Source organism: Grammomys surdaster, unplaced genomic scaffold (genome assembly GCF_004785775.1).
Source record: "Grammomys surdaster isolate TR1022 unplaced genomic scaffold, NIH_TR_1.0 100, whole genome shotgun sequence".
Classification (NCBI taxonomy): Eukaryota; Metazoa; Chordata; class Mammalia; order Rodentia; family Muridae; genus Grammomys; species Grammomys surdaster.
The window spans coordinates 9,558,685-9,574,440 of record NW_021604579.1 but is presented as its reverse complement, the minus strand read 5'-3'; the positions used below and the strand labels follow the sequence as shown (position 1 = coordinate 9,574,440).

At 50.5% G+C, this 15,756-nt stretch overlaps 1 protein-coding gene across 1 annotated transcript in view; it reads left to right on the top strand.

Annotated features, from left to right (window-relative positions):
- The first annotated feature begins 2,124 nt into the window (after window positions 1-2,124).
- The window catches only part of Ttc39a (tetratricopeptide repeat domain 39A), a 35,337-nt gene continuing 21,705 nt past the window's right edge, over window positions 2,125-15,756 (top strand). The window contains exons 1-2 of the mRNA XM_028785951.1: window positions 2,125-2,228; window positions 10,668-10,772. Of these exons, the coding sequence (XP_028641784.1) occupies window positions 2,191-2,228; window positions 10,668-10,772 (143 nt within the window). The 5' untranslated portion in view covers window positions 2,125-2,190. The remainder of the gene's footprint in view (window positions 2,229-10,667; window positions 10,773-15,756) is intronic.

Genomic DNA, 15,756 nt, shown 5'->3' with positions numbered 1-15,756 from the left:
GATGATAGTCCAGGACCCAGCCAGGGACTTCCTGGGAGAGGTGACATCTGAACTGATGAAAGTTCTTAATAAAGACTGGCTGAATATAATCAGAACTAACGAAACTAACAAAGCTTAGTGCTTCAGGACCACGTATCCACCTGGCCTCTTCTGCGGCTCTAACAAGACATTAGCAATCTGTTGTGTCTATCTAGCCCCTGTGCTGTTCTTCATGCTGTATGTCTCTCTCTCTCTGTCTCTCTCTGTCTCTCTCTGTCTCTCTGTCTCTGTCTCTGTCTCTCTCTCTCTCTCTCTCTCTCTGTGTGTGTGTGTGTGTGTGTGTGTGTGTGTGTATCTGTCTGTCCATTTCTGTCTCATAGAACCTAGCTAGCCTGGAAGCCCTTAAGTAGCTGAGGGTGACTTTGAACTCCTGAGCCTTCTGCCTCTACCTCCCAAATGCTGAATAGCTTCTGGCTCTATCCCTGATGACGTGGATGAATTATGTGATCAGGAAGGAGTGTGTGTTCTAGGCAAAAGGAACAGCGTGTGCAAAGGACTGGGGACATGATTGTACAGAATTTGTGGCAGGCTTCGGCCTCATCACCTAGGACTCTCTCCACTGGTCTCTTCAGAATCACAAACTCCAGCCTTCCTCAGTGTGTCCTCACCCACTCTTGTGCCTTTGTCTACATTGGTCCCTCATGGAGCACACCTGCTCCCGACTTCATTAACACACTTTTCAAGGCTCAGCTCCCCTCTGCTCCAGACAGACCCCCCCACACCACACATACACTCGTCTGGATTCCTTATATCATAGTTGCTGGTGGATGCCATCGGTCAGGCTCCCACCTTTATCTTTTCAAGCCCATATGTGAGGCTACCAAGGCTGGGATAGTTTCCACATAGCAGCATCTGGCCTCTGCTCACACAGGGCAGCATAAGAACTCACATCCTGGGAAATGGCTCAGCAGTTAAGAGTATTGGCTGCTCTTCCAGAGGACAGGGGTTCAATTCCCAGCACCTGCATGGCAGCTCACAATGTCTATAACTCCAGCTCCAGGGGACCTGACACTTCTACACAGGCATAGCTACAGGCAAAACTCTAAAACACATAAAAATAATTTTAAAAAGAACAACAAACAACTCGCAGCCTTTCCAGGCAGCCTATTGTGATGTGAGCCGCAATCCCCCCAGACATTTCTCCCTATTCCTAAATTCAACTTGCCTGGCTCCTCTGGGATCTAGTCCAAGTCCTTCCCACCATGGCTGCATTTGCAGGCTGCTCTTTCTTGCTTCCTCTTCTGACATCCTGGAGCTGAGGGCCAATCCCTCCTCCTGTCCCTTGCCTTTCTAAAGGGACAGCACTAATCTAATGGCAGCCACGTGTTATGATGAGTCACAGGAGCATCTGGGGCCCAGAGGTAGCGGCTGGTTAACTCTTAATGGGCCAGGGCTCTGCTTGAAGATCACGTGGGCTTCTTCGGAACCTGCCTCGGGTCTAAATGCAAAGTGGGCATCTGGGGATGGACTACTCACTGTGAGAGAGGAGAGGGCCAAAGGGAGAAGGGAGTGAGTTTGAGCTTTAGAGTTAGGGCTAAGTTGCAGTTCCTGCTTGCTACTTATTGGAGTGGCTCCACACAGGTCACATGGACTCGACCGCTCGAGTTTTCGCATCTGGAAAATGGCAATTTTAGGGACTGTTTGAGAAGGCGACTGTTGAGCTGCTTGCTAGCGGTGCGTGCTAACCCGCCTGCTTTCCCGCCTTCTGGTCTCTTGCAAAACACTGGTCCGGTTTGGGCAAGTGGTTAGACTGAATGTCCACGCCTGTTTGCAGAAGCTAGGCTTTCTGCTAAGATGGCCCGGCAATGCGGCTGGACCGCGAGAACTTAGGTGCGGGGCCGGGAGCTGTGGCCTAGGGAGAATTTCCCAGCCCGAGCGGGTGGACGTGTCCGCAGCTCCGGTAGGTGTCTGCGCCGATGCTCCGAGGCCCGGGCCGCGCCGACCTTGAGCGCCGGGGTCTCACCTGGCCAGCGCCAGGGGCGGGCGTGCGCAGCGCGGGCGCGGCCATGGCCCCACTGCGCGGGTGGGCAGCCCGAGACCGGCCCGGCCCCGTCGCCTTCCCCGCCCCCCGGCGCGCCCCTCCCCGGCCGCCGCGTCGCTGGGATCCGGCCGCAGCACCCAGGCTGTGCCTGGCGTCCGGCGCGCACAGCGATGAGCACGGCCAGCGGCCCGGGCGACCAGCCCGCAGGGTGAGTGGCGGAGGCCGCCTGCGGGCGCGGGCCATGCGGGGCGAATGCTGCGGGGGCCTCCCAGGAGGAGCCCCGGGACCGCACTGCGGCTCCAGCCGCTGCGCAGCCTGCAGCCCGCGCCCCGCTGCCTCCTGGGGACCCTGGCTCAGTCACAGGCCTTCTGGGTCCCAACTTTCTCTCCCTCCTCATAGAGTGTATACCCGTGGGGTGGACCTTGTTACAATCACCCTTCTTTGCAGATGAGGAAACTGAGGCATAGCTCTTAAGTGACTTTGATTATCCGGGAGATAAGAGTGGAAAGTGAGATTTGAACACAGCTCTGTCTGGTGGCATCACCTTTAGGGATATCTGGGGTATTTGAAGGGCTCTAAGTGTGCTTGGGGCCCGGGGTTTTGGGTGTAGCAGGAACCTAGGTTGTCAAGGTGGCTGTTGTCACTACCAACATGGCTGTCCTGGCCAGCCCCACCCCCATCCCTCGGAAGTCACAGACAGACCCCCTAGATTGTCTGGAGACAATCAGCAGTTCTGCTGTGCCTGAGTTTCAGTGCTTGGGCCAGTTGCTGGGATCCCAGGCTGCTGCTGGGAGGTTGCTGGGCAGAGATCCTGCTCAGGTGAGCTGGGAGGGTTGCCCGCCCTACCTGGAGACTCAGACTAGTGACAATATTTGCCAAAGGCCTGAGGCCTGACAGATGAACTGGGAGGAGAAAAGCCACCAGCCAGCTGGAAGCCTCCCCAGGGCCTATAGAATAGTGTGGGTCCGAGAGAGTGGGCGATCTGTGCTGGGGGACACCGTGGGCTGGAGGAAGTCACCTGTTAAGTTTCCCCTAATCATTTTCTGTTGTATAATTTCAGTCAAGGGTTTTACCTCCCTGACTTCTGTTTCCTCCTTTGGAAAATACAGAGAGGCTGGGCTAGCTGTGCTCTTCCTGCTGAGGGTTGAAAGCTCAGCTCTGGAGCCTGCCTGGGTACTTTTCTACACAGTCCTGTGAGAATACCACCCTTCAGTACTAGAACCGTGGTTTTCAGAAGAAAAGGCAGACATTGGAGCAAGGCTTCCATCCACAAATCCAGACGTGCTGGCTAAAAGCCAGACTTGTCCCTCTTGCCTATATACCACATCTGTGCCTGAGTCCCCAGAAGAACCGTGGGCTCCTCTAACCCTGCTCTAAGCCTCCAGGCCAGTAAGCACAAATTTCTAGCACGAACAGAATACCTGTGTCCCTGTATGCCTGCGAGGGCCCAGTCTTTGTGGTCACACAGGTTCATTTGTCCAGTCCCCTGCTTCTGGTCAGTGCCATCCTTGTGGGATTTGAGGAGAGGAAGACCAAAGTAGAGGCAACCCCCACCTCCACCTGTAGACATTTAGTCTCAGCAAACACTCAGATCTTGTCTGGGTATAACTCTAATAAAGTTTTATCTACCATATAACAATAATTTCTTGGCAGTGGGGACAGGGTGGGCTGAGACAGGGTCTCATGTAGCCCAGGCTGCTGTTGCATTCTCTGGGTAGCCAAGGATGATGACCTTTGAACTCTTGATGGTCCCATCTCTATCTCCCACCAGCTGGGACTACAGGCATGTGCCACCATGTCTAACTAAAAAAAAAATGTGAAATGTAGCTGGGTAGTGTTGGCGCACACCTTTAATCCCAGTACTTGGAAGGCAGAGGCAGGTGGATTCCTGAGTTCGAGGCCAGCCTGGTCTACAGAGTGAGTTCCAGGACAGCCAGGGCTACACAGAGAAACCTTGTCTCGAAAAACAAAAAACAAACAAACAAACAAACAAACGTGAAATGTTTTTAAGGCTTCAGAAGAATATGGTAAGTGATTTTAAGGCGTTTTGATTTTTAAATTATGTATATAGAGAGAGTGCAGAAGAGGGCATCAGATCCCCTGTAGTTGGAGTTGTAGGCAGTGGTGAGCCATCAGTGAGGGTCCTGGGAACCAGACTCTGACCCTCTATGAGAGCGACACACATTCCTAACCACAAAGCCATCTCTCCAGCCTCTGTGGTAAATAATAAAATGCAGTCCTGTGTTCATGCCACCCTGTGTTGCCAGATACTAACTCTGTGTTCCACACACTCCATCCTCCCTTTAAGAGAGAAGTCGTGTTAGTGAAACCCTCTGGAATACCCACCCCCACCCCTGCCCGCCACCTCCCCTCTCCAGAGATAATTGCCAGCCTGAGTCTTGAGTTTATTGTTTTCCATTTTTATTCTCTGCTGAGTATAGGAAAATCTAGAAACAATCCAGCTCTCACTTTCAAGTGTTCTGTAACAGAGCCTGTTCTGTGGGTTACTTTTCTAACAGTTGGGTTTCTGAGGGTTTTGCCTCCTTGGGCCCACATGCTGGTTCCCCTCACCCTGATGCCCGCTTTACCACCCTATGTAAAGACTCCATTTATTTAGTCATCCTTCTTGTTAGACATTGGGGTGGTTTCCTGTGTCCTTCTATTCAGAGTATTCCTGTATGGCTGTCTTTTGTACACAGGAGTGTGCCTCTGTGGTCCCCCTGGTAGTTACAGTGTGTATTCAGGCCTTCCCCTCCCTCCTTTCTTTCTCTCCTTCCCCACCCCCTCTCTCTTTTTGACAGGATATCACTATGTTGACCTTTTCTGGCCTCAGATTCAAGATCTTCCTGGGTGCTGGGACTGTAGGAATGGGCCTCCAAGCCTGGCTTGTTCCGTTCCCACTTTAGTCCTGCTTGAGGAAAGAGATGGGCAGTGCATAGCATTGGAAAGAACAGCTAGTGATAGTTCCTGACTACTCCCCACCTCAGTCTTGCCTCACAATCCTGTAGGTACCATTAAGCCCATTGTACTGATGAGGAAATAGAGGCTTATCAAAGTTGAGGAACTTTCTCCAGGCTGGGGTTGGAGCTCAGCTGGCATGGTGCTTGTCTAGCATGCACAGGGACCGAGGTAAAGCTAGGCATAGTGGAGCATAACCTGTAATCCCAGCATATGGGAGGTGGAGGCAAAAGGATCAGAAATTCAAGCTCATCCATGGTTACATGGTGAGTTCCAGGCCAGCCTTAGATATAAGAGACCCAGTCCAGTCTCAAAGGACAAAACCAAAACACCTCTAGTAGGTGACCAAGTGGCTGCTGAGCTGTACCTCAGCTCAAAGCTGTCTGCTTTCAAAACTCTGAAAGGCCATGTCCTGTTAAATCTTTCCCTTTAGTACTGATCATGTGTGGCTAAGGGGCACAGGAGGAGGGGACTTTGAGTGAGACCTCTTGGACATATTTGAAACCTAGAAAAGTCAATTCAGAAGCCACAACTCCCTATAGATACACACTGCATTCTTTGAACTATAGTCCCCCATGCCCAAAGGACAGAACAGAGATTAAAATCCAGGGCTGGTTCCAGTCACTCTCTGAGTGACTTTGGTCTCCTGGCTTGAGGTTAACTGGATCTGGGGCTCTCCCAGTCACTTCGTCCCCAGCCCTGCCCATGAGACTTCAAAGTACCAGCCCAAACCCATGGCATAGGGAGGAAAGGGAAGGGGAGTGGCTCCAGCCCTGGGTACCCCTCCCGCCTCCAGCTCACTCCTCACAGTGGCCTCCCACGTGTGCATGTATGTGAGTGAGTGTGGATGTGTCTGACTGAGACAGTTCTTTTCCACTGTGCCTAGGACCCTGATGTAGGTCATCAACCATGTTCCAGTCAGTTCATTGCCTGGCCATCTTCATCCCTTACCCATGTCTTAATATCCTTAAGGAAAGCAGAGGCCACCATCACAAAAATATAAGTTGGGCAGAACAAGGTACCTTGGAACAGAAAGGCCTGGGTGGCCAGGGGACAGCCTGTGGCGACTTCATAGCTAGGGCAGGGGAGCCTGGGGAAAGTCCTGTGTTTTGCCCCTGCAGAAAGCCCCTGAGAGGAATCACACAGCAGTGCCTTTACCCTTATCTGTCAAGTGTAGATAAGAGCTCAGCTGGGGGAAGGATTGAGCAAATAATACCACAGTTAATTTAGATAGGCACCATCTATCTCTCAGTGGAGGGAGTGGTTGTCAATGCCATTAGTCCCATAGAGCTAGTGTCCCCAGTCTTCCTGAGCTCCCTGGCCAGCCCCTGGCTCATGTCTCCATCCAGCAGGCTTTCTGGAGCCTTTCTTCAGCCTGTCCAGACTGCAGTGCCTCAGAACCACCTTGGGGCACTACCAGCCCTGGCCCTCTCTGTACTCTGGTCTCTTTTTGGGCTTCTTTGTTCACCTTGTGTTCAGTTCAGTTCCAAGTGTCTCAGATACCTTCCTTGAGTGTCCAGGCTGAGCTGAGGCCTCTTTAGTCCTGATGGATTTTACAGTCACAGCCCTGTTAACTGTGGCTGTCGTTGCTCTGCCTGCTCTGGAGGCTTCAGAACACTGAGCACCTCAAGGGCAGGTTCCAGGCTGGGGCCACACTGTTCCAGACCCAGACTGAACATGAACCAATGGAGAGTTTGGTAGGTGTGGTGGGAGGGGAGATAGAGGAAATAGGGTTCAGGATTGTCTCTAGTGTAAGGGGAGGTCACTGTAGATGTAACTCACTTTGGTGAAGTCAAAAAGGTGCTGGGGCCCCAGGGGAACAAGTCCATCAGACTGTGTCTTTATCACCTCTGCTCAGGATAGGATGAGATGGGTAGAGTGTCTGCAGAAACAAGGGGCCAGCTTTGGCTTCTGCACGTGATAGATGTGAGCCCCTGATCCCTTGAGGTTCAGCTGATGGACTCAAAGGCAGAAATTCAGGTTAGAGCCCAACACTTAGCTCTGTGGTTTTGGTCAAGTCACCTCACCTCTATGCCTGTTTTCTCTTCTGCAGTGGGATAACCCCATGTCACTAATATTTTGAGAGTACAAGTTAAGAATGTCATTGAGTATCCATGGCACTATGTTTCCTGCCTCCTGGTTAATTCAGACCACGAAGGTGAATGGGTTGGACACTGGTTGCTAGGCTTGACCTAAACACAAAGGAAGACAGACAGGCCAGGCCTCAAGAGAAGAGGGCCAGCCAGCTTTGGGTTGGGCCTTTTATGACCATGGAAAGGAAGTGGGTCTTTGTTCTCAGAGGCACCAGAAACCATGATGGGTTTGGAGTAACATGGTTAGATCTGTGCTTTCAAAAGATATCTGTAGCTATTAAGACATAAGTGAGTTAGATATTAGTGTTTCCAACAGACTTGGAGGCTCAGTGGGTTACACCAGGCACCCTCTGCGATGACATCCTGAATTTTTGACATCGGTAGGTCTTCCCTAGCTGTGGGAGATGGAGCGTAACCAGAAAGCTGACTAGAGGCTTTCAGACTCAGAAAGCTCCAGCCACTCAAAGCAGGGGAAGCGGGCTTTGGGGCTTGAACTGTGTGAAGACTTTGGACACAACCTCCTTCCCCTGCCCTGAAGTGAGGGCCCCGGAGGGTCCAGGATCAGTAATTGCTAGGGGAGTGGTGGGAAAGAATTCCCTAAAAATGACATACTAGTTGATATTCTTTCAAGAGCTTACTTTTTTTGTTTTTTAAATGCACACTACCTTTGAGGACCTAGAATCCATAAAGTAACAATGAATTTGACAGCCCCAGGGTGGTGGTGCCCAGGGAACCTGGCCAAAGTCAACATGGTCCTTTCTGAAGGAATGAGTCCTTATCCCAAGGTCCCTTTGGGAATACTCAAATGTGAGTTAGTGATAAAGGTATAAAGCACATAGGGAAACAAGCCACCGAAAGTGACAGGCACCAGGAACAATAAATTGTTTTCTCCGAGGATCTAAAATGCTAAGATAATATATAATTAGCTGTGTCTAAGATGTGTGAAGAAATTGAAGTTGAAGCTGAAACAAAAAGCAGAGAATCAAATACTGTCTAAGATAGCCAACCAGATCTGAAAGAAGGATCCAGTGCAGTCCCTGGACATGGAAACCACACTCGACCTGAAAAATGCAGCAACCAGCAAATCCCACACCTGAGGAGGAACTAGTGCAAAGAAAGCCATAAAAGGGGAGCAGGGAGCTGTGGACTGGTGGGGGGGAGTCCCAGGGCTGGGTAAGTGCCAAGGGATGGGGCGGGGAATCCCTGAAGGAAGTTCTCACCCTGTAAACCCAGCTCTTGGAAGGCTGAGGCAAGAGGACTGAGCTGAGCACTTGAGTCAGCTTGGCTTGCTGTCTTAGTCTCTCCACTCTTCGATATTCATTTATTTTATCTATATGAATGTCTTGCCGGCATGTATGTGTGTACACTGCATGTGTGCCTGGTGTCTGAGGAAGTCAGAAGGGGGAGGCTTATCTCTGGAAGGGGAGTTATGGATGGCTGTAAGCCACCATTACAGGTGCTCAGAGATGAGCCCTGGGCCTCTGCAAGTGTAACAGGTGCTCTAACCCGGTGAGTCACCCACCTCCCAGCCCCATCTTAGCTTCTTTTTCTGTTACTGTAATAAAATAACTCTGACAAACGCGATGTAAGAAAGAGGGGGATTATTCTGGGCTTACAGTTCTTGGGGGATACAGTCTGCATCTGGGGAAAGTGGCAGCAGGAGCAGGAAGCTGGCTACTGTATCAAACAGGAAGAAGAGCTGCACTGTAAAGCCTCACTCAAGGTGCGCCCCTAGTGGCTCACTTCCCTTAGGAAAACCCCACCTTCTAAAGGTTCCTCCCTAATCAACACTAGCCCACTGGGGACTGAATGTTCACACAGAAGCCTATAGAGGAGATTTCTCATTCAAACCATAGTAGCTACATAGTAAGTCTCTGCCTTAAAAGACAAACAAGGGTAGGTAAGAGGGCTCAGCAGGTGAAGATGTTTGCTTCCAAGCCTGGAGATCTGAGTTCAATCCCTGTGAGACACAGGGTAGAAGGAAGACTACTGATTTCTACAAGTTGTTGGCAGATCTCCACACATGTGCTATTGATACACACACACAAACCCAGACAAACCTATCCCAGCTTCCTCCACTGCAAAGGCTGGTGTTGCTGAAGGACATATCAGCTTAAATCTGCCTTGGTGTATCTCTCTATCAACTTGGGAGTGGTTTTTATTATTTAAAACATGAATACAAGTAACCACCACCAATAAATGAATGCAGACCCTAAGAGAGACAGGAGGAGGGCATCTTATGGGACATGAAATTCAGTATTAAAGCGGCTAAGAGACTGGGTAGGAGGCTGCAAAAGAGGAAAGGGGGTTTCCTGTCAGACTTGGGTTACCATGGCAGCGGCTTGACCCAGAGGTCCACAGGCATGGAGGCAGGTGAGTGAGACATGTTTCAGAACTGATGGTGTTTGGTGATAGAGCCCAGTGAGAGGTCAAAGATGATTATCAGACCTCTGGCTGGAGAAACTGGGTGCAGATATGTTACTCATTAAAATGGCAGGGGAGCAGACTTGGGAGAATGTACAGGAGGTAAGCTTTGACTGTTTTCAGTTTGCCTGGGAAGATCTGCTGACGGGCCTCAGGGTGTGTGTAGGAGCTGGCTGGTGGAGCACTTTCTCCTCACTATGACTGGAGAATCAGGATTTTCTTCAGCAGTATTGCAAACTTCTATAACAGCCTTCCTTCAGGTGCATGCCTGTAATCCCAGAACTGAGGCAGGTGGATCTCCGTGAGTTCCAGGCCAGCCTGATATGAAGAGTTCCAGGGTAGCCAGGGAGACCCTGTCTCAATAAACTAAACAAAACCCCACCACCTCTTGTGTGACACGGTCCCTGGAGAAGAGGCGTTTTCAAAAGGGGTAGTTGAGCGCCAGGAAAGTCCAAGCATCAAACTTCATTTATTTGTTTATTCAGTAGTGTATTGGCTAGGAGCTTGCTTTGTGCCAGACACTGGGGCTGGAGGTGCTGAAGTGGTAGAAGCAAGATTACTGATTTTTAGATGTTTCTATTTTAGTGGAAGGAAACAGACAGTAATTTAAATATATAGGTGGGATGCTAAGAGCTGTTGGGGACCTTGAGGACTAGAAGAAGGCCAGGTATGTAGGAGATGTCATCTGGAAGGTGACTTGAGTCTGGAAAGCTCTGGAATGCTCATACAGGAACACTGCCTTCCATGGCCCATTGTGACAGTGTCTGTTCTAGAGTGTAGGCCTGAGGTCAGTAAGAACTTGGAAAAGAAATACCCAGAGAGGAACAAAGTGGTTGGGCAGTGTCTATGCCCCAGTAGGACAGCAAAGCCCAATGGGTCAGAAGGGCCACAAGGACTCCCTTTATGACTGTAAAGGGTAAGAATGTTCACTCTATGGCTTCCTTGCCCCCCATCCTTAGCCCCCTCTCATCCTGCCATTGAGTCTCAGGTGACACCCTCCCTCCTTCTACCATTGGGATCCCTGAGAGGTGGCTATAAACCATCCCTGTGTCTCAGTATAGCATGGGCAGACCAGAGGCCCAGTCATCAAGTTGACCAGCCTGGTGAGGCTCTGCCCTGGCCAGAGAAGCCCAAGGCTCCAACGTCAGGTACATGTCTGTCTCTTCCCACAGGTCTCCTGTGAGCAGCCTCCATGAGGCCCTGGACCAGTGCATGACAGCCCTGGACCTCTTCCTTACCAACCAGTTCTCAGAAGCACTCAGCTACCTCAAACCCAGGTGAGCGTACGTCCCTGAAAGAGTACACACATGCAAGTGCACACACAGAAAACCCCACCACCTCTTGTGTGACATGGTCCCTGGAGAAGAGGCGTTTTCAAAAGACTAAGACAACTGGGTTCTAGTTTTTTACCCCATGTGTGATCCTTTCTGTCCCTGTCTCAGAAATGTTCTGGTCTCTCTTATTCCTATAAGTATGCCCCACAGCAGTGGGCTGGGACAAAGGTCTCTTTCATTCTGTAGTTTTGTAATCAAGTCTTTTGTATTAGGAAGGTCCCTTAGTCCTCTGTTTCCTTTCCTTAGACCAGGTGTCGGATTTCCCAGGTTAGCCTTCTCTAATCTTTTCATTCCCTCCCTTCTTCTTTCTACTTTTTAAAAAGTGTGTGTGTGTGTGTGTGTGTGTGTGTGTGTGTGTGTGTGTGTTGCGGGAGGTATTATAAAAAGCAGCAGCTGCTGGGCAGCCGGCTCCAAGTTCCCGCACTAATGGCCGCACCAGCTGGCCAGTGGCGCTGGCCTGGGACCCACAAAACGATGCTGCCTCCCCTGATCAGCTCTGGTGACTCCATGGCTCTAGGCATGGCCCCTGGGCCAACTCTGCCACCCCCACACTGCTTGGCTTAACCCCAGACAATAACTGCCACCCTCGAGGTAGATACCACAATTCCCCGTGCCTGGTAGAAATAAGACTCTTAATGCTTAAGATTAACCAAATAGATTTATATATGGCAAATACTCAATATACAAGATGCCCATATAATTATGTCAGTTATCTAACCTTGTTATGACTACCTGAGAGGCACGAGGGTGACATCTGCCACTCTCTCCTCCTCTCTCCCTGCCTTTCTCTCTCCTCCCCACTCCTAGTTCCACCTCCCTCTTCCCAGTCCAATGACAGAGTTCCGCTGTAAATACACTGGGCAGGAAATTTCTGCCGTGTGTGTGTGTGTGTGTGTGTGTGTGTGTGTGTGTGAATGTGCATATCTGTGCTTACGAGTGTGCATGAGTGTGCATGTTTTCATATACGTGTGTATATACTTTTGTGTGTGCATGTATGTGCATATGTGTGCTTGTGTGTATGCATGTGTGTGCATGTATGTGGATATGCACACGTGTGTGCATGTGCATGTGTATGCCCACTGCACACATGTTGAGGTCAAAGGGCAGCTTTCAGGAGTCAGTCCTCTTCTACTGTGTAGATCCTGGGATTTGAACTCAGATCATCAGATTTGGCAGCAGGTGCCCTTGCATGCTGGACCATCTTGCTGAATCCCACATGCACCTCTGCCTTTTCCCTCTGAGTGTCTTTAAGTCCTTCCTTTGAGTTCACTTCCATGATCGTGGGTTGTGGGTTGGATCTGAGACGCTGCTTCTGTCACGGAGGTGGAAGAGTAATCCACAGCCTGTTGATTTGGTCAGTCTTGCCACCCAACTTGCTCTGGGGGTCCCTTGTCTCCACATTCTTGGGGTAGAATTGCAGGTGGGTCATCACACCCGCCTAGCATTTATGTGGGTCTCTGGGGATCCTCCAGTCTCTCTACTCAGACTGCAAATGCAATTTTAACTCCTGAGCTATCTCTCCAGCCCACCCGACCCCACCTCTTCTCCTCCCACTTTATTTATTTACGAGTATTTTACATGTATGGGTGTTTGCCTGCATATATGTCTATGTATCATGTGCGCCCATAGAAGAGGGCTTCAGATCTCCTGGAAGTGGAGTTAAAGAAAATTCTGAACCATCATGCGAGTGCTGGGAATCGAACCTAGGTCCTTTGCAAGAATAAAGGCTTTTAACTGCTTCCCATCTCCCTAGCCATCACCTCCTTTCTTATTTACTTTTCTTTTTCTTTTTTTTTTTGTTTTTTTTGTTTTTTGTTTTTGTTTTTTGAGACAGGGTTTCTCTGTGCAGCCCTGGCTGTCCTGGAACTCACTCTGTAGAGCAGGCTGGCCTCGAACTCAGAAATCTGCCTACCTCTTCCTCCCAAGTGCTGGGATTACAGACGTGCGTGCGCCACCACCGCCTGGCTCCCTACATCTCAAGGCAACCAAAATTATCAAATGTCCCAGTGAAGTAAGATTGCATCCTACCAATGACAAAGACTCTACAGAAATTGTCAGATTTTCTCCTCAGAGTGGAGACAAAGTACCTCCTCTCTTCCACTGAGAAATGAGCAGTGGTCAGCAGCAGCAACAGCACCGCCTCAGGCCCCGTTTATAGCCACTGATACTTCAGAGAAGTTTGGGTCCTAAGTCATTTACATTTCTATATTGTACACAGGTTTGCTTGGTTATCCTGACCCTAGCCAGAGGTTAGTGTCCTGTCTGTGCTTAACCCAGGCTACCACATTCCTCTTCCTGCTTCTGCATCTGCGGTCTGGAAGCCACATCTCTGAATGACACTGTCTGTACTGCTGGCTTAAGATTCTCAGCACTCTGTCCCCAAGAACTGTCTGGAACATGGAGGCAGCTCCAATAGTTTCTTCTGGTGAATAAATGACCATGGCTTGTGAGTGGCAGAGCTTAGATCTAAATCCAGGCCCACCCTGTGCTGCAAGTCTACATTCTGACTGCTGAGCTCTCCCAGGTCTCATGTAGGGAGGATTGGACACCTAGCAAGGAAGGGCCTCGTGTGGCTTCCTCCCAAAGAGGGAGGGAGGCAGTAGAAACGGACAAGTGCAGTGTTTGCCTGAGTTTCTGGAATTTGTTGAACTAGAGTTTCTCTGAAGGAAGAGGCTAGGCCACCTGCTAAGCACAAGGGGCAGGCAGTTCTGCGGGATGACAAGGAGAAGAACATTGTTTCTGAGCGGGATGAGGGCTTTAGCTGAGGCTGGCCCCCAGCTCAGGAATCTCCTGTCAGCAGGTTATCCTTGCTCAGTGGCAGCTTGGAGGAGTGTGTAGGGCTGGCTTGGGGTTCCTAATTGAGTACAGCAGAAGGTCGGAGGGCTCAGGGTGAGGAGGCCAGATACTGAGGCCCAGGCAGGGAAGTGGGCTGCAGGGATTTGACAAAGCCTGGGCTAGTGTAGAGAAGAGGGGGCTTGAGGGCGCCATCTGCCTCAGTGATGGTCTTCCAGCACTCTCCCCAGATGTCTGCACTGGTTCCTAGGGGTGTCCTTTCACAGAGCTGGTTTCAGCTCAGGGGTCCAAGTGCCACATGTGTACTTGGGGTTACACATATAACTCTGGGCACTTGAAGTGGGGGGAGTGGTCACCATACCAGGTCACTATACCAAGCTATTCTTGGTATAGCATATTGTGTTTCCCACTCTAGGCCACTCCAGGTTGGAGTCCTCCAGGTGGTGGGTTGGTGAGGGCCAGGATTCCTAGGTACACTGATACCAAGGCTGGTGAGGCCTTGGGTCTTAGACTAGAAATTCCACTTTGTCTGCCAGCTGCCTGGGCAGGGCTCCTTCCTTCCAGCACAGCAGGTGTGGCTAGACAGGTAGGGCTGAGTCCCAGGGCTCAGGACTTACCGGAAGAAGAAGAGAGAAGGGCTAGAGGGACTTTGGGAAGAGGCTGGGAATGTCCTGAGGGACACTGTTGGTCTTGTTAGGAAAGCCCCTCAAGTATGTGACTCTGGACGCTGGTGGGACAGAGGGACTCACGTTTACTGAGCAGGGTGATACGGCCGGAGAACTGGAAGAACCATCTCAGTCTCTAGAAGCATCAAGACAGAAACATCATTGTATTCATCATTTTTCTCTCCTTCATCTCCCCTTCCTCCCTCTCTCCCTTCTTTCCTTTTTTTTCTTTTTCTTTTCTTTTTTTTTTTCTTGGTGGGTGTCTCTGCCTGGCCTGGAACTTGCAGTGTAGACCAGGCTCAACCTTACAGAGATCTGCCTACCTCCACATCCTGAATGTGCTGATATGCTGAGTTTAAAGGTGTGCACCACCATGCCTGGTGTATGTTTTCTATGGAGGGGAACCCTGAGACTCAGAGAGTCCAAAAGACCTATCCAAGTCATGTGGCAGGTGACTGGCAAAGCCAAGATTCTAGCCTGTGTCTGAGGGACTTTGAAGTCCAAGTTCAGCACCCCCACTACCAGCAGCCAAATCCTTTCCTCAAGCCCCTTCCCTATGCAGAGTAGTCATGGCACAGATTGGAAGGTATCTGGGAATGGCAGGTCTAGGGAGAGGTCCTCCAGCTTTTCCTTTGGTCCTCGAGAATCTTAACCAATAGCTGGTATAGCCTGGTATAGTGGCGCATGCCTGTAATCCCAGCACTTGGGAGATAGAGGGAGAAGACCAAGACCCTGCCTAAAAAACAAACCAACAAAAAGCCTTAACCCCCAGGATCACTCAGAAGGAAAAGAGTAACAGCCACAGGCTTTGCTTCAACAAGAAAGGAAGATGGCTAAAGTCACATGATCTTAACAATAAAACCCTTTGTAAAACTTCGTCATCTCTCTCCTCTGATGTTCCCAGCATTGCCCTGGTACTGACAAGTTTTGTAAATAATTGACAAAGGCATCGAGGAAGGGAACCAAACTGTCAGGCTCCTGCCACGTCAGGCAAGCTGTTCCCCTGCCATCCAGTGGCATCACCCCCGCCCCCGGTTGCTGGGGTAACAGCTAAGTTCCTTTTTCTAGCCATTATTGCCGTCTCCCCTCTCCACACTGGAGGACCTCTCCCTAGACCTGCCATTCCCAGATACCTTCCAATCTGTGCCATGACTACTCTGCATAGGGAAGGGGCTTGAGGAAAGGATTTGGCTGCTGGTAGTGGGGGTGCTGAACTTGGACTTCAGAGTCCCTCAGACACAGGCTAGGGATAAATGCTGCTCCTGTACCCCAAGACATCCTTTAGTCTAGAAGCTGGGGTCTGTGGAGGCACAGGGAGGCAAGAGATTAATGTTTTCTAAGGATACCCTGACTCAGCCCTGTCACATCAGGTCACAGAGAAGCGTCACACTCAAGCCCTGCCCCAAGGTACCCACAGTCTGCAGAGAGAGAGAGAGAGAGAGAGAGAGAGAGAGAGAGAGAGAGAGAGA